Source organism: Agelaius tricolor, unplaced genomic scaffold (assembly GCF_023055355.1).
Source record: "Agelaius tricolor isolate 1412-34295 unplaced genomic scaffold, bAgeTri1.0.p SCAF_2, whole genome shotgun sequence".
NCBI classification, from domain to species: domain Eukaryota; kingdom Metazoa; phylum Chordata; class Aves; order Passeriformes; family Icteridae; genus Agelaius; species Agelaius tricolor.
The window spans coordinates 10,316,700-10,341,327 of record NW_027269262.1 but is presented as its reverse complement, the minus strand read 5'-3'; the positions used below and the strand labels follow the sequence as shown (position 1 = coordinate 10,341,327).

At 41.7% G+C, this 24,628-nt stretch overlaps 1 protein-coding gene across 4 annotated transcripts in view; it reads right to left on the bottom strand.

The window, feature by feature from the left end:
- The window catches only part of F13A1 (coagulation factor XIII A chain), a 60,493-nt gene that overhangs the window by 23,549 nt on the left and 12,316 nt on the right, over positions 1 to 24,628 (bottom strand). For all 4 annotated transcript variants that reach the window (XM_071452463.1, XM_071452471.1, XM_071452480.1 and 1 more), the window contains 4 exons: positions 16,942 to 17,193; positions 10,051 to 10,169; positions 4,303 to 4,410; positions 1,633 to 1,807 (listed from right to left, as the gene is read on the bottom strand). In XM_071452463.1, the coding sequence (XP_071308564.1) occupies positions 1,633 to 1,807; positions 4,303 to 4,410; positions 10,051 to 10,169; positions 16,942 to 17,193 (654 nt within the window). The remainder of the gene's footprint in view (positions 1 to 1,632; positions 1,808 to 4,302; positions 4,411 to 10,050; positions 10,170 to 16,941; positions 17,194 to 24,628) is intronic.

Sequence of the window (24,628 nt, the reverse complement as noted above, 5' to 3'; positions counted from 1 at the left end):
GATTAAACTTAATTCAAGTGCCTTCCCAGGCTTCCAGCACATGAGCCATCAGGGCTCATTGGAAATAATTTGTCTGACAATTTCAAGATTAATGACCATTTTTTGGAATGTTTTAGCATTTTTAACAGATGAGTATCTGGAGTGTACAATATAGTGACCTTGGAAAGCTGGACTGGTCACAATGATAAAACATTGACAGATGAGAGAGACTCAAAACCACCTCAAAACAACCCTGAGAGTTGCACGTGATTGTTTGGACCTTCACTGTCCCCTGTGCAGTGGTCAGCAGCTGGATGTGTCAGTGGCCATCATCAGATCACCCAATACTGGACAATATTTGCGTTTCATAATGCTCAACAAACTTTATACTTGCAGTGCAAAGTGCCAGGTCTCTGACTTGACTAACTTAGTCAGCAAACCAAGGCAAGTTTTGCCCCAGATAAATACGCCTCTCCCTTTAACACAGCAGGCTCCAGGCTCTGCTGCATCGCCCCAGTTTCACAGTGGCCTGCAGGCAAATTACTGCATAGTGGTGATTCAGGGGAAGTGTGGGGGGAAGGTGGGAGAACTGGTGTGTGCGTCTGCCTGTGATCTAGGGAAATCCAGATAAGGCAATGGGCAGAGAAGACAAAGTGGCCCATGGAATCCACTGCAAGGAATTGCATCCATAAGAAACATTTGCATGAACTTTTTCAAACCCATTGTGTGAAGCTCAACATAACCAGGCAGTGTGCACTCACAGCCCAGAAAGCCAACAGCATCTTGGGCTGCATCTAAAGCAGTGTGGTCAGCAGGGAAAGGGAGGGGATTCTGTCCCTCTGCTCTGCTGAGACCCTACCCTGAGAGCTACCTCCAGCTCTGGGGTCCCCAGCATAGGAAGGACATGGACCTGTTTGAGCAACTCCATAGGAGGCCACAAAGTGTGTGCCTGTGCATTAGCAGATGATGTTGTTAGAAAGTGCTAGACAGTCAAAATAGGGGACTAATCCAAGGCTGCTTTCCCCAGTGGTTTTTATGACGTGCAACATTCTGCTTACTGCAACACTAGAACTCTAGTTTGACCAAATGTGTTTAGACTTAACCTTGTAGTGCTAGACAATTCATAAACTAGGCCGTTGTTTATTTTCTCCATTCTTCTGGTTCATGAACTCTACATAAAATGTTAACAGTGCTCAGTTAACAGATGCAGGGACAGTGCAGCTCAATTTTCCTAGGACCAATACTCAGTAGGTAAGTAAAGATTTGGCCTTTCTGGAGCAGAAACATGTCCCATACTGAGTATTTATTCAATGTTTTAGGTCTAGACAACAAGCAGTCTGTCTAAGAATTCATGACAGAAATGTGGACTGTGCTGAAGGACTCAACTTTCATACAACCTTACCCTCGTGAGTCACTGAGTACATTTCACTGAACCAATAAATAGTTGACAGATTTGTGTGGAAGAGCAGCTGACCTGAAGGACACACCAGAGGTTTATTTAAAGACCATCTATTTCAGCCATGTATTTTTAAGTACCTCTAGTATTTACTCCTGAACAGCACAGTGCAAGGAAGTATTTTAGTTAGTTTTACCTAAAAACTCTGTTAAGCAGGAGCCACATAGCAGCTTGGAGCTTTTCTCACTGATACCTACATGTGTTGAAGACACCAGCAAAAACCCAGCACTGGCCATATCGGACAGGTTGCTTAGAACTGTAGTACTCCAAGAGAATGTCCACACTTCCCGTCCAGGCTGAAGGTGCAACACCATAATCGTACGAATTGTTCCAGGATCCAGCAATCACACCGTCATCATCCCTGGAGTTAATCTAAAATCAAAGGAAATGAGCATTAGAGATGTCAGAGCCTGAATAACAAAAAGCTCTTTAACTCAGCAAACCAAAATATGAGAAAGAGTGAATATAGCCAAGTTTAGGCTAGAAAGTAAGAGAGAAGTGTTTCATTATGAAGGTAGGGGCATAAGTAGGACAATCTTGTTAAGGGCCATGGATTCTCCATCACTGAACAATTCTGAATGAAGGTCAAACACTTAAAAATAAATCTGAAATTAAATCACCACACTGAGTATCCATGTTGCCAGTTAATAACTTTTATTAACATTAAACATGCTTATGGTTGTGTATTTTTAATAAACACAATCAGTTTTATACTGGTAGGCAAGTCTCAGAAATATTAAGCTGTATGCTTTCCATCATCTGTTTTTCTGTCCAAATCAGCCCAGAGATTTTAATAAAATCACTCCTGATTTACAACAGATTGAGAGGAGAACCAGTCTACTGTTTTCAGAGTAGAAACTAATTTCTTTGGTCTGGCCCACATGAAAACAAGAAGGAATTTGCTGTGTAAGTTTTCCTCTGGTAAGATTATACAAAGCAAGGAATTTTGCTGACTAATGGCTATACTGATAGGCATTAACGAGCAATACATCTCCTAGCTGCAATTTGAACCAAACCAGTTGAGGCTGTGCAGAAAGCTCATTCATGCTGTACCTTTTAATTATGCTAATGTGGAGCAGCTACACGCAAGCCAAATAAATCACAATTCTCATTTAAAAGCTTTTGGCTGCATTAACTACTCTTTTATAATTAGAAAATCGACTTCCTGTGAACTCTAGGACTGAACTGAGATAAGTATTCAGAGTCATAACCAATGGGTTAAGAGGTTGTGCCCATCTCACCAGTGTAGGAAACACGCCAAGAAAAGAATCACTTCAAGGACAGGACAACATGATGATCTTCACTCTCTGCTCTGACTGTAATGAGTGGAAGAAGAGAGGGACTCTACCTGCTCTGCTGTGCCAGAAAGCCTCAGAAGGATTCCAGCATGGGGGGAGCATATCTTCAGACAAGCTCAACTCTACCACATTTCAACTTGATCAAGAATGAGGTTAAGTAACACAGGTGGGATTTCAGCATCTCTTGCCCACTTATTACTCAGGTCCAGATTTCAATGACCAAACCCTCTACCCAGTTATGGCCCAATTCTGCAGATCAGCCCTAAAGTCTATTGAGTCCTGGATTTCCAATGGTGAACTCCTCCATTTCTCTAAAATGTTGAGTGGCTCAAAACCCAACTAATATCCAAGCCCTATTTGGATTCATAAACTTTGTTCAATTCTGTCCTGAGGACTTTCACAGTCCTTACATGAGGGACTTTTGCATCTTCTAGTTCAGGGATGAGGAAACCACATTTGATTCTTTCTTCTATCCAAAGGTCCAAAGCTGTATTTCTAATTTCTCGGGTGAAAGAACTAACTAAAATGTTAAAAGACAAAGAGAAGCAGAGGTGTTCTCAATACTTCTTGCTGAAGCTATTCTATTTAGCATGCAAGATTGAGAGGCTGGAGATTCCACTTCAATGTCTTCTAAGACAAAGAGCTGCTTTTCTTAAAGCCTGGGCAAATTCTATAACAAATGGGTTAAAGGATCATCTATCTCCAGCAGCCACGTTTTGTGGACAGTCTATTTTAGTAGCTGGCTCAGGAGAACATCTAATTACTCCAGCTCAGTGACTAGAGTCTTATTCTGGGAAGCAGAAAGCACCAGTTCAGACCTCTAATAAGGCAAAAGAGAGGACTCAGCCTCTGACTTCCACAACCTGGATGAGTCTAGCATCTTGAATATTAGGGATGGGACTGTTCTTGCACCCATAGCATGATTCCTGGTGCCTGGCAACTGGAAAGAATGGAGGTCTGGATAGTCTCCTCAGTTATTTTAGGTACTTTCATTCTGACTGGGGTATGTTTTGTGGACCTCATGTTAAAGAGGACAGTTCCCACAGTGTTTCCCTCTGGGGTCAAAGCAGCCCACTTATATGACTGTTCTCAGCTGGATTAGGTCATTGGGGCTTGGATCAGACACAACAACAAACACCATTGCAGTGTTCTAAGACTCCATTGAGGTTAGTGCTGGAGTCCACATAAAGTCCCTCTGGTCCCCATCCAAAATTCCACCCATCATGCCACTTTATTATCCATAGCAGAAAAGGCTTTCTCAATTATATTAGCTACTGGAAAATGAGCACATTGTCACATAAGAATCACTTATGCCTGGAGTGAAATGTCTAAAAGTGGCTTTCCCACCAGTGAGGCACAATTCTCAGGAAAAGGCAATAAGCCAACAGCAGTTGCTTGAACCTTAGTGGAGAGAAATAAAATGTCAGACCCCAGAATGGACAATTGTCAGAATGGACAACTGATCTGTTGTGTGTTGTAGAGAGCATGTCAGGGCAAGAGGGACAGTTAAATCAGCACAGTTTTGATTTATGGGTCCTTTCTGACACATATTAGGCATCCATTACCTACCACTGCTGAGGCAACACGGCAGATTTTGATTGGGTTTCCACGACCAGAGAGCTCCAGTTCTGCCTTGTCCATCAGGAACAGGCAAGCATCCAGAACGTTTTCTTCAAACTTGATAAAAGAAAATAAAAAGGGACACAGGGGAAAAATTGACTCACTTTTTATTCTGGAAAGAACAGGCAAAGCTATTTTTCCCTGTTGTTGTAATTGCTGTTCAGTTTCAAAATTAGCTGGTCACATCAAAGCTCTGTGTTTAACAATAGAAATTTTCTTCTGGAATAATCACCCATGTGTGGGAAAAAAAATAAAAATGTGAGAGTCTGTGAGGGAAGAGAGTGTAATTTTCAATTCAATCTCAGTCCAGTTTCTAGAAGGTTGAAATGACAACATAGACTTTGTGACAGGACATGAAATTTTAAGTGCTAACAAGTATATAATAGGAGGGTATATAATAATAACTACAAGAAGCTTGTCTACTTGCAAAGGACTTTATGTCCTTCACAGATTCCAGACCTGCTAATTCCAGGGCTTCTCTGATACAGCCAGTGCATTGCTGAGAACTTGAACAATAAGTGGTTTGCCAGTGGTAATTTGAAGACACTTATATTTCAAAGTTATTTTTTAAATCTGTTTAAAATTGACAAACCAAAAGCTTATTATATAGATTAATCCTGGTCTAAAAAATTTAGACATCAAAAATACCAAGTGACCTAAAGCAGTCTTCTCCAAAAATAGAGTGAAAAGGTACATTTTTTTCAATCTAGCATGAACAAGTACAAGAATGAATTGAGGGCAGAGGTGTCTAAATAGACCAGAAACCATTTGTCACAGAACTTGCCCTGCTATGTATTTCATTTTCCTCAGAAGAAACTGCATAACAAAGGAAAATACCTCTCTCCTCTGGAAAATGGCAGCAGACAGGAAATGCACAATAATAAAACAAATACCTTCTAGATACACAAACTTATATTAACATTCAAGGCTGTGACAGAAACTTCATGGTGTTAGGTTTTATGTTCTATGCTTTCATCCTGAAAGATATGATTCATGCTAATAGGATTTTTGCTCTCAAGCTGCTACTAGAGCTGGATTGATTTCCTAACTCTCAACAGCCTGGTTTAGGGATCCTTGGCAGATAAGGCCGTCCTGAATTTCACCTCCTGAAGAAAGTGAGAAAGACCCCAGATCAAACTGCTGCTTTGGCAGTCTGGGGAGAGGAGAATGAAGAGTGAGGTCAGAGAGCTGAAAAGGAAGCCCCAAAGAGTAAAGACTGCTGCTGATACAGCAGGGAAGATGGGAGGGATAGAAGTGACATCCTAGACACTGAGCTCTGGCATAAACCAAGAAAGGGGAAGCACGATCGTGTTTCACCATCTTCAGCCATTTCCTGGCCAATCGAAGTCCTTTGCTTCTGCCTTGAGGATACCACTGCCATATGGATCCTTTTCAGCAAGCATCCTCCAAGGCAGCACATCTCTCTTATCATCACCCACACTTGCACTGAATTACTTTCTCTGGAGCAGATATTCACTAGTGATCACTTTACAGTCTGAGCAAAACCGAATTAATGGTGTTTGGGAATAGGGAAACAAGGATCAGTGTTTCTCAGAGACCTACTACTAGTATTTTGTCATTACTGGGAAGCTGAATAATTGCATATCCCAGTACTCTCTACTGGGATGTGATGCAAATAATGTCAGGTGAATAACTGTGCTGTGGAGAACCTTTTTCCCAAGGAAAATCCTTGCAACAGAAAATGTAAACTCTGGGCCCTTGCAGCTGTCATTCCGGGCTCAAATTCACTTTTCTTCTAGTCTGGCCCAACAATCTTTTACCAGGATCAAAATCTGCTATCTGCACTTCAATTAATCAGGCCTGGGTTAGATCACTAAGAGGTTTACCCTGCAAATTAAACTTTTCTTATCTACAGTTTATGAGACACTGTCAATCTTGCCAGTGTATACAGAAAGAATAAAGAGGAAATAAATAGCTATCAGGGTTGTTGCCTTCCACCTTAGCATTTACAAAGTGACATGAATGCTAGTGAAATAGCTGGATCAACAGGGAAGAGAGGACAAGCTGCAAGGGCTTACACTTTGGAGTAGTGTAGGATGCAGAGTAGCCTTAATGCTAAGGCCAGTTTTGCCCTTCTTGACTATTAAGGAATTTTAAAAATAATTAATCAAATTAAATCAGTTTTCTGCCCTCATTCTTGGCAAGAAAATCCTACCTAGAGGGAAGTGGAATAGAAAAATAGCAGTTATAAGGCTTAACATCTCTGAAATATCAGAGGAGCCAGAGAAATAGTAGGCAGGGCAGCTAGAACAGTTGGGTGAACCTGATTCAGACACAGTCCCTGTCTGTTCCATTGAAGCTGAAATGAAAATAAACCTTTTTCAGGAGGAAGGAACTGTGGTATAACCACCTGGGAAAAAATGCAGGTGGAAAATAAGGCACGAGAAAGCACCCAGGTGAAGTGCACAGAGACATGCCTTGTGTTACAGAGCAGCACATGTAGCTGTCCTGGGCATCCACCTGCATGCTAAACTGTTTCCAATAGATGACCTTCCATTTAAACCAAAGGAAAGAGGCTGTATCACTTTTTGCACTGGTTGACTTGAGGCTGTGTTTCTCACAGTCAGTTGCAGGCTGAGATGTGATCTCATGTTGCCTGTGGTCTGACCTGACCAAATGCATGTGCTGTAGAATTACATGGGCACAGTTTTTTGGGTTTCCAGGCTCAAGCAGATCAATGTGTGGACTTGAGAGAAGCCATGATGGCAACGGAACTCTATGTTCACTTGTTTTCATTTCTTCTTCGCACAAAACCAAAGTCAACATTAAATGATAGATATAGCATCCAACTTCTGACATTTTTCAGCTAGAGAATTCCTATGTGCCTAGATTTCTTCCAAAGCCAAATTTCCCCTGGATCCTCCATGGAATTTTCTGAGTGACTGCCTTTTGCACTTTCTTAGGAGGGATCACAGTCATGTTACAAGGAACACCTCCATCCTCATTCATTGCAGCCATGTTTCAACTGTTCTGGGTTTTTCTCTTCCTCTGTCCACATTTCTTGCCTTTTTTTCTCTCGTGCTGATGCTTCTCATTACAGACAACAGATTTGAAAACCATCTCCAACCAGTTTTGAACTCTATGCTCCTTTTTAATTCACAACATGGATTAAAGCTTCCAGCTGTCACTGTCCTAAGTAACTTTTTAGCTTAAGAACATTACCATGCACTAGTCTATCTGCATTTTTGTATATGAACATGTACCTTTCACCTCTTTGACTCTGTGTGGCCTTGTGCTTTTTACTTACATGTGGTAAAGGGCTATATATCATAAATATAAAAAGCATAATTGTATGATATATCATAATATAGGCCTTTCTGCTAGTGCTTTTACTCACAGAAATGATGCTGTTTTTAACATCTAGGATTGCCAAAAATGTGTCTTTAATGGTTGGAAATGGACAGGGTAAGATCAGGAGCACACTCTCCTCCCTTTCACTGAAAGCAAGGGAACCAGAAGAATATTTTTCTGTTCCTTTGAAGATTGGCATGTCTGTTAAACCCCTACAAAATAATTAATTCCATTAAAGCTCTTAGCTTGGGCCTGTTGAGATGCATCTGCCACACTCAGCTTTCACATGGGCAACCAATAGCAAAAGATGCACCACAGCACGGGGTGAAAATCAGGTCCTCTGATTTCAACCAACACAGGAATTTCCATTTCCAAAGTACATGACTAAGGACTGTGGAATGGCCCTAAGCTCCCAGGCAGAACTACCTCCTAGCAAAACCAAATAAATAATGCAGTTTCTCGAGGAAGGCTGGTATTTGTGTCAGGAAGATGCCAGAATCCCAGAACATAAACACCTCAGACCAAGCCACCATAGGCCATAAATTTAGCATCTTAGGACATAAATCCAGTATCTGGTTTAAGCAGCATCTTCCACCTCCAGCTGCTTATTCCCCTCTCTCCCTCCCCCTTACATCTGTCATGGAGTGAATCCCAAATCTAGGAACAGAGCAAACCCAAGAAATTACACAGGGAAAAAAAAATTAAAAAAATCAAGGAGATGCTTATTCAGCTAGATCAGCTCTCCAGTCTGAGTCACTGCATGGCTGCACAAGTGCTTGCAGGGGGAAAGAAGGGCCAGGAGGGGGCATTTTTGGTCAGCTTACATGCAAGCCCAGCTTTGGCCTCAGGAGCTGGTTCCACATCTCTTATATCAGAGGCACCAGCAGTTTATAGAATTTCTTCACCGCTCCTTATTTATGGGTTGTTTTTGTCACAGTCAGGAAACCAGTCAGACCCTGCAAACAACGGCACTGACACAACCAAAGGAATGGTGCAGAGGCAGGAACTCCCTAATGCAGTGCTGCCACAGGGAAAAAAAGATGAAATTGTACCCTTAAATTAGGAAAAAAGAGAGATGTGAGTTCAAAGAGCTCTCCAGGGCAAGCACACTGGCAATCCATCCTGCTCAAGCTTTGAGGTGGTATTTAGCTGAGGGAGAGAAAGCAAATTGTAAGGACCCTTCTGCTAGGCTGTGCTAGGGAGATACCACAAAAACTGAATGGTTCCATCACCACAGTAGTAAGGAAATACCTTCTTAATTGTGCTGTTGTAAAAATCAACAGATGAGATGAGACAAATTCACCATGTCCAATATCTATGTATTGGAGCCCCTCTGAGTGACAGCTAGGGTTATAGCTTTGCTACAATTTCAGTTGTGCTTGGCAATGCCTTTTTCCCATTCTAACACAATAAATTAATTCTTCCATCCCATGGGGATTTTTAGGCTGGGTAGCTCTTACGAGAAAGTTGAGGTAAAATAGGCAAGTAAAAAGTCTGAAACAAGGGGTAGTGGTTTTAAACTAAAAGAGGGTTGGTTTTGATTACATATAAAGGAGAAGTTTTTTTCAATGATGGTGGTAAATTTCTGGAACAGGCTACCCAGAGAAGCTGTGGGTGGTCCATCCCTGGAAGTGTTCCAGGCCAGGCTGAACAGGAATCTGAGCACCTGGTCTAATGGAAGGTGTTCGTGTCCATGGTGGGGTGGTGGAAACAGATGATCTTTAAAAATCCCTTCCAACTCAAATTATTCTATGATTCTGTGTTATTGAAGGCCCACCAATACCCCACTCCAGCCTGGTGAAGGGTGTCTTCCCCAGACTGCAAGAGACCACTGGAGACTGATGATATCAAGCCCAGGCAGAAAAGGGAGAGAGAATTTAAAACTTTGGAATTAAATACTACTTTGTCATGGGAACCTTGTGACTATCTGATCCCCAAGAAGAACAGAATTATTTCCACCAAGTTGCTAAAGCTAAAAAGAAAAATCAAAAAGCAATACAACCTGTTGTCAAAAAATGAAAAAAAGCCAAAAAAACAACTCTACCTTTCATAAATTGATTTGATCCTGAAGCAACAATAATGCAGCAGCAGAAATACCTCTGCCCTGTGGAAACCTCAGCTAATGATTATAACTTCCAACAGGCAGCTTCTTAGTATCTGAAATATGCCCCTGAAACAAGGTCTTTAAATATCAGCTATTATAGTATTGCTTTTCTGGATTAGGCATATACCCACTTCATGCAATTTTAAAATGATACCCCTTATCTTTCTGAAGGAGAAACCAATAATGCATTCCAGAGCCCACAGTCTCAGCCACAGTCTGGTGTCAATTAAAATCATTTGCTGTCCTACTGGGAGCATCCAGAGGAGATCTAAACAGCTCACCTGCCCATAACTCCAGCTTCTTGATTTTACATCTTCAACGTTTCCATGGAATACAATACCAACATCATTCAGGACATATTCTTCCCTTTCTTTCTCATCATCCAGGTACACAGCATCCACTGCATTAGTTTACCAAAAAAATATTAGTACAACTGCCTAATTTTCACATAGGACAGATAAAACATCTTAGCATATAATACATTAATCTTTGGTGAAAAGTACCCCTCTTGCATCAAACAAAACATTACTTGCTTCAACAGAGTACAAGGGTAAGGAGGTGGCCATCCTAGTTAGGAATATGATATACAAATTAAAAACATGCAAGATGGAAAAGTGCTGGCTGACAACTCCTGCCAGTTTTCTCAGGGCTCTGTAAAGTATGATTAAAATGTCACATCTCATCAAGAATTTTATGATTAGTGTGTGCAACTAATTTAAAAGTTGGAGCACCATGACGCAATTCTACATCTATACAAACAGATCAAAGAACAATTTCAAACCTACTAATGTTAATGGAAAACAGCTCAGGTCAAGAGATCTAAAGAAAAATCTGTAGTAGTGCATTAAAAAAATGGAATACAGTTTTTATAACTTATTGAGAGAAAGGTTTGATTGCCTTTTCTGTGCATTAGTTATTGACTGGAGTATCCCTTCCCCACATAGCTTGACTGACCAGGTAATACGAGGAGAAATTCATATTCACAAGTGTCTAAGTGAGAACTAGAAGTAATTGCATGAAGACTTTATCAAAACATATACAAAAGGTACATTCTAGACTGAACTTATATCAAAAATCAAGAGCATATGCATACACACTTGTCTTGCAAATATGATTTACATATGTAAATAACTCATTATTAACGTTCATAAGGAACCCTGAATGACAAGAAACCATTCAGACATTCACAGGTAAGTATGAAGCCAGCTGTGATGCTGAGATTCTAGAATAGTTGAAAATTTCTTTCCTGTGCCAATGCTTGTATTTTGAGACTAAAATATACACGTTAACATTTAATAGCATGGAAATTAATTAATTTGAGGAAATCAGTACTGTGGTTCCAGATAGCAAATTGAAGGAAATTTCCAACAGTTTGATATGAGCAAGTACAAAACTACACTCACTACTGTCATAGTAGATTTCTTCAGCACCCCATTACAAATTACTAGAGGATCATTTGACTTTTAAAAGCCTACTGATTTGTTCTGTTTTGTTGAAATGCAAATCAGATTTGCACTTTCATGTAAACCTCATCCTCAAAAGCTTCTTCATTTCTCCATGAATCTGCAATTTGGCCAAAAATAAGCTAAAACCTGAGCCCACAAAACAACAACAACAACAACAACAATTTAAAAAAAATTGTAAAAATTAATTAAAAATAAATAAAATAAAATAAATTAAAAATAAAATTAAAACAAAAACTAAAAATACATTTAAAAAATAAAAAAATAATTAAAAATATTAAGAAATTTTAAAATTTAAAAATAAAATAAAATAAATTAAAATTAAAAATTTTTAAAAATTGTAAAATAATTCTAAAAATTTAAAAATTGCAAAATAAAAATAATTACAAATATTTTTAAAAATTAAAAATATTACAAAATTTTAAAAAATAAAATTATTTAAAAAATAAAAAAAAATTAAAATTAAGAAACTTAAAAAAATTTAAAAAAAAAAAGATGCTAGAGAAGCAGGGGTTAAATACAAGGAGACTGTATTGCATTTGAGGAGATCAGTGCTTGCTGTTATGCTTTATGGCAGTTGCTGTCCAGGCCCTGATGACTAAGTACAACTTGGAGCAAGCAGAGGAACAGCAGGTTCCACGGAGTTTTATCTAAGGTAGACAGGTCTGAGACCAACTCTTGTTATTTGGCAGGGTGGTATTCACTGCCTTCTAAAGGCAGGGCCATTAAGAAGTTTGTAAGCTTTTCACTACCCATGACCTAAGGCAGTGAAAAGCTGCAGCTGTGTACAAAGTGGATGATCATGGGTTTGCTATATTCAGAGGCTATGAGGTGAAAGAGAGTGCTCAAACTTGAGAGTGAATGAAAAGGCTGCAGCCATTTCTGCAAGCAGGGACTCTCATACACTTATGAAACTGCATATTACGTGATTTTTTTTGTGGTCCAACAAGTTCTGTATAACATCCCACTAAAAATATGGCAGGTGTTATAGATCATATAGGCTCTGTTTCATTAGGCTGGATTTGCCTGATTTGCTCATTGAACGATTATCTGCATTCTTTCACTGAGCACTGGATTTTATTAAAGTCTGTTTATACAAATAGTACATAGAGTTCATTTAAAGAAGGAGAATTCACACCTTCTTCTGTGCAGTTACACATTCAGTGAAGTGTGTGCATATGCCTTCTTGACAGCTGTTGTTTTCTTTTGGGGATTAAAAATACCAACATTGATCTTGCTGGTATCAACTGAGATGCTTATGCTATTTTGAGACTGCATGATCTTTGCTAAATCAGATGAAAATTGATTAACTTCTCTGTCGATTATTTTAAATATTTGTGTTTTTGATAAGGTAAAAAGGTCTTTTGTGTTTTATGGGGAAGCCAGCTGCTTTGATTTTTGACAGCTTTCACTACCCTTGAGACTGTTTAGAAAAAAAATATGAGGCATTTGTGACTACTTTGATGCTAAGCATGCTCTACATAGTGCAAATCCTAATTATTTTCTGCAAGTAGAGGCTCACATCTGACAAACAGAAGAATTCCACAGAAATGTGCTGGGTTTGTTTGTTCTTTTTCTCTAGCAGTTCAGAGGTTTTTTTACTCACTTCTTTTATCCTGGGAATTTACTGAGACACCAGCAATGCTACAAAGAAGCAAATTAGCTTCCATGCTACTCTGTTTGAAGTTGGGGAAGGTGAAAATACACTTCACGTGAAGACAGCACTGCAGGTGAGGAATCCCTTGCTAAAGACATGAGGAGTGCAGAGTAACCCTTTATATTTGGGAAAGGGAATGAGTTTTACCCAGCATGGAGGGACGCTAACCCCAGCACAGCCACCCTGTGGTGCTGGAAAAGCCATTTCTTCATGCAGACAGTGACAGCTGAGCACAGCAGCACCAGCAGACAGGTGGAAGTGGAAGCACCAGGCTTGCCCTGAGCTCCCAGCCTCCCTTCAATGTGCTCCTGAGGGAATCCAGGAATGTGAGGCTGGGCCTCAACTGGAACCCACAGGGCTCATGTTGGGAAGAGGACAGTGCTGTGACAAACCCCAAGCTGCAAGAGGTAAATGCAGTTATCTACAAAAAACACTCTACCCAGGATCAAGGTCAGTATGTTGCCTCGAATAGTTCTAGTACTTGCCTACATTAATGTAGCAGAAGGATGAAGTTCTGTGTGAATTTTGCCCATGTGGAATCTATGGCACAAGCAATCAAATTTAAGATTTACCTATAAAAGTAATAAAATTATTAAAAGTAATAAAAGTTATTGGGCCAGATTTAGATGACTGGTAACATGTGAGATGAGTCCAGAGTCTCCTCAAACTGTATCAGAACATTTAAGCAGAAGAAATATGCAGCTGACCCAATAAAGCTGCAACATATTAAATGGTTTAAATGTAATCCACTTGCATGAGGCTTGGGTAAGTGAAATGCACACCTCAGCCCACAGGGTCTGCAACTTACTCAGCTATACTATTCACCTGCACCTGTGAGAGAGGCACAGAAGTCAGCACAAGGTCTTTTCCTGATAAGCACTTAATGTTCCCCAGCAGAAAGTTGCAGGGACTCAGCACCTGCTTGGAAAGAGCTCACAGCTCCTTGTAAAGCACTCACAGTATCCAGATCAAAGGAGTTCTTCTCTGCTTTCATGTAGTCTGATATTGCCAAGAGTTTAGTTAAATTCCAAGAAGTTATCCTTAACTACTTGCCATTTGTATCTTCTGTTCCAGAACTGAAGAGAGCTCTGCACGCTTAAAAGCACATCTGTTTTATCCAGCTATGTCATCTGGTTGTAGAAAGGATGCTGCCTCTCCTCACAGACTTTACCTTGCTTATTAAGTAATTAAAACTTCACCTGAGTAACTGAAATTTCAATCTACAAGTTAGGTGAATTCCCAGATGTTTGGGGCTGGTGTATATAATTTTGGAGAATCTGGCCTTGTGTCTTTAAAGCATTCTTTGTTATCAGCCTTAAATATAGCTAAAGGGATTGAAATACATAAAAGCATATGATGATTCTGGAAGCAAAGTACTCTGTAGCTTGACTGGTAAAGTATTCAAACTTCTTCTGAAGCAGCAGGACAAAAAAAACAAGCCTGCCTGGGAAAATATGTCAAAACTGAACTATAGTGACAAAAGGAGTAATAAGAAAGGGCACAAATGCCTCTGTCTTAAAGAAAAGCTCATACTGACATATTGATGCTCCTCTGAGATGATGAGTCGGAAAGCTGCACCAGGCTCTAGAGCCAACACTCTGCTCCCTGCTACAACAATCCCCATGCATTCCTGGCATCACTCTTCTCTCTTTTTAATGAGGCTTTTCACTCAGGCTTTTCTGCTTAGCTATTAAACCAGCAAACAAGCCTAGAAAATTTTCAAACTATTGTTTTCTCTGCACTTTAACTGCCTCAGTTTTTCTACCCTTTTGTCATTCCACAGAAAAATCTTTTCCAGCCAGGGGATAAAGCACGTGGAAACAGTCCTTGATTTTCTAACAAAAGGAGAGGAGGGAAAGACAGATATAGGAGCCAATTAGCCCAAACTACCTAGGAGTAAAAGAGGAACAAGAAATGAGGATATATCCAAATCCAAATGAAACAAGCAGGAAATGAAAACCACAGTAGTCAGCAAGGGACAGGACCTGAAGCCATTGAGACACACCTGAAAATGTAAGCTGCAGAGGGAAATGGGGTCCCCAAGTTGCCTGCCCTGGATCTAGGGTCACACAACATGTCTTTGCTGCTCAGAAAATCTTTTTTGCTTTCCTAAGGTAGACTTTTTCCATCAGCCTTGCCAATGCCTGCCACTGGTGGCAACTGCTGTATGTCTTGCTCCCTGTGGGTTTACTCCCATGTTGTGGTTTTTAATCTTGCTGGCTTTTGGACTCATTCAGCTGAGGTGTGAGGGAGGGTGGGCACAGGAGAGCAAAGTGTCTGTATACCATGAATATTGGTGGATCAGTCTGCACATAGAGTTACTGGGCAAGGAGGTGTGAAGTAGGGATTGATTTTCCCTTTTTTCCTCTGACTAACAACTCACATCAGCCTGTGTGGTCCCAGTCACACCACAGTAGGGTAGGCAACCCCCCCACATCACTTCTTGCCTCCACATTAGGACTGCATGCAGTCCTGGCTGGTTGTCTGCTAATCACAAGGCAAACTGAGGCAATTTAAAAAGATTTTCCCTTGGGTTTATACCTTTCCAAAGATGTGCTGAGCCACCGCAGCATCACTGTGCTGGCTGTTAGAACACCCAGGACTAAAACCAAGTAGTGTTCTAACTTTAGGTAGAGCTTTCTACCTTCCCTGACTGAAGCTGTGAGTCTGATGATGCCAAAACAAACCTTGAGAAGTTTTGTCTGCTCACAGTGGATCATAGCTTTGGCAATGTTTCCTCTCTTTCTGTTGCCCACCCTCCAGAACAAACTGTTCGCACACTGCTCTGAGGTACCTCACACTGCTTTCAGAAGTATCTCACAGTGTGGCAGGGCCTTCAGCCCTGCCCTTCCCTCCTATTCCCACTTAACTAACTCCTCTTTATTCAGCATTAATCTATATCTTCTTAAATAATGCATAAGCTAATCATTGCTTATATTCCCTTGGACTAGGGGCAAGTAATGAACCCAGCACAAATCATTCCATGTACTGACAGCAGTGCAGCTGAATAATGGGCTCTACTAATAATGCTAAACTTACTTGTCACTTGGTAGGAGGGCCCTTCTTTGGTACAGGATTATTTGATGCAAATACTGTGGTAAAAAAATGGAAAGATGAAGGAAGGGTAGCAGAAGAATATTGAAGCTAGCTGGTGACCTAAATGTACTGCAATACATGTGATTTGGAGCCTTGCATGTGGCGGAATCTAAGACAGTGCTACACCCTGTCAGAAGGCTGAGCCACTGATCCTCCTTGCCCTCTCCTGAAAGCCAGACACAGAGTTCATTGGGTAAAGTACAACCCTGACAGCATAAAGCCTGATTTCTTCCAAGGATCCTGAGAGATAAAAAAAAAAATTGTTCTTCAACCCACTGTATTATAAAAAAAAGGCTCATTTGCAAAATGTTTTGTTCCTCAGAGAGAGCACCGTTGCTAATTAGTCACCACTAAAAGGGAAGTTATAAGGGCAAATGTCATGTAGCAGCAGGAAGGCACCATCAGTGAACCCACAGCAAGCTGACTCCACCCAGCCTGTGCAGGAACAGCAGCTCCCATTGAATTCCTGCAATATTTTGACTTCAGGTGTTCAGTTCCCAAATGTGGCAATTAGCAATGTAAGACAACAGAGTATGTGAGGCCACCACATCCTGCTCCACACCAAATCCTGGAAAAAAATATGCTTATATTGACTTGTTTAAGGCACACACAGGCACACTGGAGACTCTCAGTGTTGCCTATTCAAGTCAGAGTAAAGCCTCAGAGTGTGTTTACTATGAGAAACGGAGCCTGAGCTGGCAAACACAGTCTTGGCCTCATAAAACTGCAGAATTTAGACAAAATGAAGTCATTGGTTTCCAGCCTGGAACCCTCCTCACACAGCGCTATTCCCCAGCCTGAAAGACTTGACTTTTGGCGGAGTTCCTGTAAATTTTCCAGACCCAAACTGACATGTCTCCAACCTCCTTGGTACCACGCCCCCATTCCTGGACCAACCCACCTAAAACCTGATGAGTCCAGCAGCACAAAGTGCAAGCCTTTGAGCAGGTACTTACGCTGGCACCAGGGATTGAACAAGATGTAGGTGTCGGTCGCTGAATTCCTGCGTGTCCGAAGGATGCCATAGGGAGTCAAGACAGCAACATACAAGCGAAACTTGCCGATGATGCAGGTGGCAGAGGACATGATGGACAGTCGAATGGAGTTGTTTTCCCTGTGGATAACCTTCGCTCCCCACTGACCAGGTTTTAGTGCACTGCCTACTGGGATTGGAATGTAGGTGCCCTTGTTTTGCTGTGGGTAGCGACCTGGAGTGAGAAGTGAAGACAGTTTTTTAATTTTCTAGCAGTCCTCTGTCCTTTTGTTTTATTTTCAATGGAGGTGACAGGTTTTAGTGGGCAAAAATAACCTACTCTCTCATTGCCCCTCACAGGGCCTGGTAACTTGACAGCACAGCCACACAAATACCTGCAATAGCTCCCTGCAGGCAGCCTGTCCCCTCACCCCCACCCACCTCTCTCCAGCAGGCTCCAGTCTCACTGGCTTGAGCACTGCTAGAGCATAGATAGCCCTGCCAGCATGAGAAGGGGCTGTCCAGGCTTTTCTTGCCCACCATTGTTTATCCTAGTGCAGCAAGCTGCACTCCAGCTTGCTCCTTGCCTTGGTGTCAACAACACCAGCTAGACTGTTGGTAAGTTTAGGAGTTTAGGTGAGAGCCCTTCCCCAGTTCAGATGCACCCACCACCCTTATTGCTAGCACACGAGTGCCCTCTGGGGCACAGACATCAGCTTTGGGGTTGTTTAGCAGAGCAGAACCCTGTTCTTCTCTGCACTACTGCACTGCCAAGCAGAGGCCAAGAGCTCTTTCATGAAGTCCACACAGATGGAGGAAACACAAATGAGTCCATATGCAGATACCCAGTGCTCGGTTCCCTCCGAGCATCCACTCCTCAGGTGGTTTAGATTCTGGATGCCCAGAATATAAACCACCACACTGGGACTGAATCACCAAACTTTCTCTCCCAGAAATGGGTCCCAAAGTATGACACACCTCCAAAGTACCTCACGTGAGAGTCTGCCTCATAGTAAGACAAATCACGCCCCGGAGGAGCTTATTTTACTCCGCCAACTCTAAAAGAAGCTAGACGGATAGGCTACATGTAAACATGTACAGTGCCAGGATTCAAAGTTGTGTGAGGCTCCACCCCATGAGACTGAGGTAGAGCCAAACTAAATCTGGAAGCCAACCAGAAGCATAGACAGAAGAGACATTTGTGAGAAGGATGAGTTCCTTATCTCATTCTCAAATCTACTCTTCATTTCATATTTTAGGCTGAAAGTTGGCCTCATTCAAAAATAGGGTAATGAAAAGCAATGATGGCAGACGGAGGGACAGACTTCTATATTTTTCATTCCTACTATTTAAGAACTTCAAAATTAAACTCATTTTCCTGCCCGCTTATTTTTATACTGCCAATGTAGAGATAATCGCAGATCTGAACGCTGCTACATTTTGGGAAAGGACAACTCCAGCTTTAAATCTGAAACTTGCAAGCTGCCACGACATTTGTGTTTCAGAGAAATCTGGGGCTACTGTGCTTCATCCAAGAGGTTATTCTGAGCACATGAATTTTCATTCTGTAGATATTCAATGGACATAAATAACCCACTTTGCCCTGCAGGCCAGGGATGCTGTAACCCATGAAACTCATTCAGATCAGTGAGGAACACAATGGAAGGAAAATACCTACAGAAGAATAAAGGAATAGAATAAGAGAGCAAAATCAATAGAAAACACTAGAAGATAGAGCACTGGACACTTCAAATATAAACCATCAAAAGAAAGCCAGTGTAGAGAGAAGAACCTATAGAGGTAACAGATCTGGGAGCTGAACACATTTTTGTCCTTTGTAGTGCAACTGTCCATGACCCAGCTTGCTTCTACAGTTGATATTTTTCTTCTAGTTTTGACATAATCTTTTTCTAAAAAAAGCAATCCAAACAAAGCAGCAGAGCAAACCAAGCAGTTGAACTGATATCCTTGAAAACTGTTAACAAGTGCTACTTTTAAAAATACCTCCCGTACCTCCTTCAGAAAGGTGGGAGGGGGAAGAGATTACTATTTTAACATGGTTAGGAACTGACATCCTTGTCTTTGCTGGAAGCTGCATGTCGGTGTAGGAGCCTATTGGGGAGAGGAGGAGCTGTGCTCTGGCAGTGACTTTGCACCACCATGTCTGTGTATGCCACGTGTACATGGGGAGACTGCAGAATCACTTCCTAGAAAATCTGCCTATAGGAATCTGATAGGATCTCAAAGAGGCCACAAAAACTTTTCAAGACATCCTTATGGGACCACTGCCACTGGCACCTCATAAGCAGGTTTGGCAAAAAACCATTCTCATTTGTTCTGAAAACTCAAAATCCCATTTTCCCTTCCAAACAAGCAAAGCCACAAGACACCCTAATATACCTTTTGCTTGACAGGACAGCAGCTGTAGTTGCTGTTGAAGGAGTATGCAAGGTTCTTTCAGCCCAGAGCCCCACATAGCTGGTCCCACAGAGTAAGAGGTCACTGCATTAGCTTGCTCTCTCATGAGGAGGTGCTCTGGGGCACCAGGGATGCTCTATATCCTTGCAGACATAGCAGATTTGCCAGGGATGGATATCCTAGAAGTCAGGGTACTTTGCAAGTGTAATAAATAGTAAATACAAGAGAACATTGTTTGCTCCTGAAAGACAATCATGATTTGGTGCTTGCTAATGGTTACATAAATCCTGAACCCACAAGGAAGTTTGGGAAGATGAGCAGAGCCTTCAAGAGCACTTGAGTGAGCAATTTCCAATGTTTTCTTTGAAGAGGGGACAGGTTCCCTAATATTCTGAAATAGAACCAAACTAAACCAAACCAAAAACCAAACAAAACAAAATGCAAATGGAAGAATAGGGGGTGTAAATGAAAGAGTAAGGGAATTGTTACTTCTGTCAGGAGCTTTTGGAGCTGAATTGTAAACACACATCTAGACACCTGACAGCATCAGCCACACTAGTCTCATATACACACATCTGTTGTCTTGATACTTGAGTGCTATAAAGCTGACTAACTTTGGCATTGCATGCTAAGGTTGCTGGCCAAATAATTTTTACATAGGCTCAGTACTATGTTTATCAACGCTGTAGGGAAGTTCTATCAGGATGGCTTGGCCTTTTCACCTTTATCTACATCTTGAGCACACATTTCTGGCTGCAGTGGAAAAGTAGAGCCAGCTTTGGCTCATAGTTGGGATATCTGCAATGTTGGCCCTTCCTCAGAAGGAGTAACATGCAGTGGTGATTTCATTCTCTGGCTGAGTCTCCAAGGAAGAAGATTCAATACTATCCAAAGAGTTATTACCAAAAGCCTGTGAATGCCAAGCAGAGCACTCTCTGAAGGGTCTCTGGTGCTAACCCAACCAATAGAGAGGCAGGAGGCAGTTTGAGTGCATGTCAGAACTGGGACATGTAGACAAGATAAACCCTTTTTATGCTGACAGGAGGGTGCTGACATTATGCCAGTAGCATTAGCTGGCTCAGGATCTCTCCAGCTCTGATTTGCACCATGAGTTGGCAGCCTGAACTATGCTCCACAGCCAGTTCTTTGTGGCTGCCTCACTCCACAGTGTTCACGTTTTCTTTGGGTGTAGGAGGCCCTGGCCTTCACATGAGGACATTTCACAGCCAATTGCTCTGTGGCAGACAAAGTCATTGCCTGACATCATGCTGTTGGGATGTCCCTGTCTGCTCACTCTAACAGCACATGGAAATGGGAAAATCCAGCCTGTGAACTCAGAAAGTCTGGGGGTTCCTGCACTGGGTGATTTTTTTTAATAGGCTCCTTCAAAGATATCATGTACTGAATAGAAGCTACTGACTGTCCTGCCTTTGAAGCAGGAGAGGAGAGAGAACTCACAGTGACCCCCTTTCTCAGGCCTCCAACACTCTGCATTTCAGTGCTAGGTGCTGAGGCACAATGCTGTCAGAAGACATTAATTTTTACAGAAACCTCCCTTGTACAGAACGTTTGATGGCACAAACAAATCTATTTCCCTGATGCACAGTGCACAGGTCTGCAATTCTTTGATAAATTCTTCTTTCTTATCCTTTCTTATTCTACCCTTGTTTCTGTAGCTAACTAAGCTGGGGTCCTAAGGCTCCTTCTCACTTCAGTTGCAACTCAGCTTGACTCTACACTTGAAGTTTCCAGGCACTCAGGAGAAGAGGAGTGAAGTAGCTGCTGTCGCTATTGAAGGAGTTCATAAGATAAATTAAAAATCATCAGTAAAGATCTACATGGCAAAAGGCACCATGACCGCAGCATGTGTGGATGTGGGTATGCATGGGATGTCCCCTGTCACACATAGACACTTTACAGGGACAAAGAGCAAAGTGCAGCATTTGATAAAGCTTGCCAAAATCTATTTATGTAGCAGCAAAATAATAAGCCATCTAAACCACAGAACTGTGGCCACACACATGCGTTCAAATTCAGTTGTTTTCAACATATGCCTTTCCTCCCTAGCATGTCAGCTCTGGGCCCATCAGGCAGGGAGGCAAGCTGTGTTAAATTCTGGGTAAAATTTCCACACCAGAGAGGGATTTACAGCAAGAGAGAGAGGGTGAGAGATAGGTACAGTGAGTTCAGCTGTCAAAACATGAGCAGTCCTCCTCCAGTTATCCAATTCTGCCACTGTACTTTGTAAGTGACTAACAGGAACCAGGGCTTGCTCGGTTCTATTCTCCTCCTTCTCCTTCTCTATCCTGTCCCTGGAAGCTCCTGACTACATGTAGTTTAGTTTTCCCCTTGATCCCCAGTGGACATGCACACTGCTCTGTGTGTGTTTGTGTATGTGCTCATTAAACAGCTCATAAATGCCAGGGCTGAATTAGTGCTGTGCTGTTGGCACAGACACTGGAGGGACCAGCAGGTGCTCTTGGATAGGTCCCACACAACTGAGCTTTAGTTACAGCAGGGAGGAAGGAAGGTTTGGTAGCACAGAGATTAGAGATCTAGTGAGCTTCACAGGGAATTTCCTTCCTGATGGAAGTGGGATACCTCAGAAGAGAAGGAGGTGAACAAAGCTGTATCTCAGTAGCCTTTGTCTTTTTAGGAACCCTCCTTGGAAGATTGGCTTTTCAAGGAGTCAAGTGATCTGTCTCCCTTTGGAGTTGTTGATTACACACAGTAATTAACAATTTTCCTATAAGTTCATTTGTTTTATCTAGATACACACTTTCATATAAAGGGTAACAAATCTATTTCAGCACCATCCATGGAAGTATAATAACTGTGATATATTGATAAATAAGTTTGAGCTGGAAGTCACCAGTACAGCAGAGTAAGCCTTTTGATAGCAAGCAGCCTTGGAGATAGGTGTCAGCATATGGGATTTATGACACGAAATGCAGAATAAAACAAATTAGAAAGAAACAGGAGAGGTGCTCCAAAAAAATTCCAAACAATCAAAAGAAGCAAGAAGAGGAAACATTCTTTTGTTAAAAGCATTACTCTCTAAATCTCTAACGTTTCATCTGAGTTCCTACCACCCTCAAATTCCATTGCCTTCAGAAGTGCTATATACAAACTTGGAAATGTCATAAACACAAATATCTTGAAAGAAGGTTTGCCCATGGCTCCAGTTATGAATCCTTAACATCTGGCCACTCTGTCCCAGCAGTGAATGTTTGTAGTTCTTTACAATTGTAAAACACACATCAGAGCCACACACTTTAGCTAGTAAAACAACTAAAAAATACAGCCAGATTTTATGTGCCACTTGATGCTGCTGAAGCAGTGCAAAAGTCAGACAAATAAAGACTAATTTGCATGAAATACTGCACCCATTGTCACCTCAAGGGACTGCCTCCTCTCTACTCCTCTGGGACCCAGCTGGGAATTCCAGAGGGGAGGAAAAGAATACCCCAATGCCTTTGTTCAGCAAGTGGAGGGGTTTGTTTTTTGCTAAGAGCTGGCAAACAGGTGTCTTGTCTGCTGGGAGGCAATCTCTAGGAAATATGTTCTGCTGCTAATAAATTATTTTTTCTGTGACAAAATGAGATTCCAAGTTTAGACCATCAGGTGTTTTTGTATCTCTGCTCAATTTTTTGTTCTTCTTTGTGAAACAAGGATCTAATAAACTCACAGTGCTAAGTTACCTACCAACACAGTGTGCCCTCTAGACCGGTTAGTTCTCTTGATAGTGCCAAAATCTCCTAAAACATGAAGATCCAAAGTTTTCCAAAGAGCAACTTTTACCCAGAATAAGAATTCAGCTTGACATCCCATCCCTAGTGCTGGGGGACATCTCATGTTGCAGCACCTCTGTTGGCTACAATTCACCCTGCCCCAAAGCTGCTGAGGAGAATAGGTGACAGCAGAGGTAGCAATACTTCCCACTAAAGCAGAATTACTGCTTGACAAAATCATCAAAACCTCAATAATCCTGGAATCTTTCCTGGCCCAACTCTGCTGTGAAAACAGGGAAAGGCAGTGGACACTGTAGAACAGTATGAAGAGCTCCAAAGATTCTGGTGTGCGTATCCTGAACTGGACCTCTGGTTATTTAGTTGAACTTAGATATCCCTCTGACTATAAGTGGGAATTTGGTATCACCTAAATAAGCCATATGGGATCAGCTCTAACATCTTTATGTTCTTAGCTTCTTTGATGTGTTTATAACTATCCCCCTGGAACTGGCTTGGGAAGACTGTGGAAAAAGGAGCAGTAAGTCTCTCCTCTGATCTCAGGTCAGAAGCCAATGATTTATAGAAGCCTGAGGAGAGCATATGGACGGGTGGGTGGGTATCCACACATGCACACGTGTGCAAAGGTGAGAGTAGCCTGGGGGACTGGAATTTACGGCCCTTCCAGAAGTGCGTCAATGAATAAAATGTTCATAATAACATTTAGGGCTAGACCAATATATATGGATTTATGAAGCCATTTAAGGAAAGCACAAATAGACAGCAATTTATGAGGATGTGGGGAAATACATCATTAGAGTCAGGATGCACCATATAAACTCATCAACCCCTCAAGGATTTACAGCCACGTACTGGAAACTACTACTAAAAGCAAGATTGAAGGCTGTATAAGCCCATCTCATCATTCATCTGCTTTTCAGAGAAATCCCTGCCAGTGCAGCAGTGCCAGTGGAAACTTTGCAGCACCCACACCAAACTGGCTGTCCCGGGCTAAGCCTTGCATTATGGAAAATTAAGAGGAACACAAAATATCCCCATCATCACAAAGGTAGGAGTCAGGATGGATCAAGATGGGTGAGGAAGTCCTTTGGCTCTTCTGGGTTCACTAAGGCTCCAAAAAACTGGAATTAATCCCACTGTGGGGAGCTAGATGTAAGTACAGCATCGGCACTTCTCTTGCGGCTTTTTCAACACAATCCCAGACCAATAAAACAAGTTTCACCCAAGTGGTGATGCTCACCTTTCCTCTTGTAAAAGCCAGAAAGTAGACAGAAATGAAGGAGATATGTGGTGACAGAGCAGCTCTCAAACCATAGGTACTGTGGCAGGGCTGACGTTCAGCACAAGAACTGGAATTACATCTAATTACTCTTTATAAGTGGATATTTTTCCATGTGGATTTTTTGGCACATTCATTGTGTTCCATACTTTGGCAGGCAACTATGGTCCTAATTTAATAAAGGACTATGTGCAAAACTGAATTACAATAATTCACATGTTAGC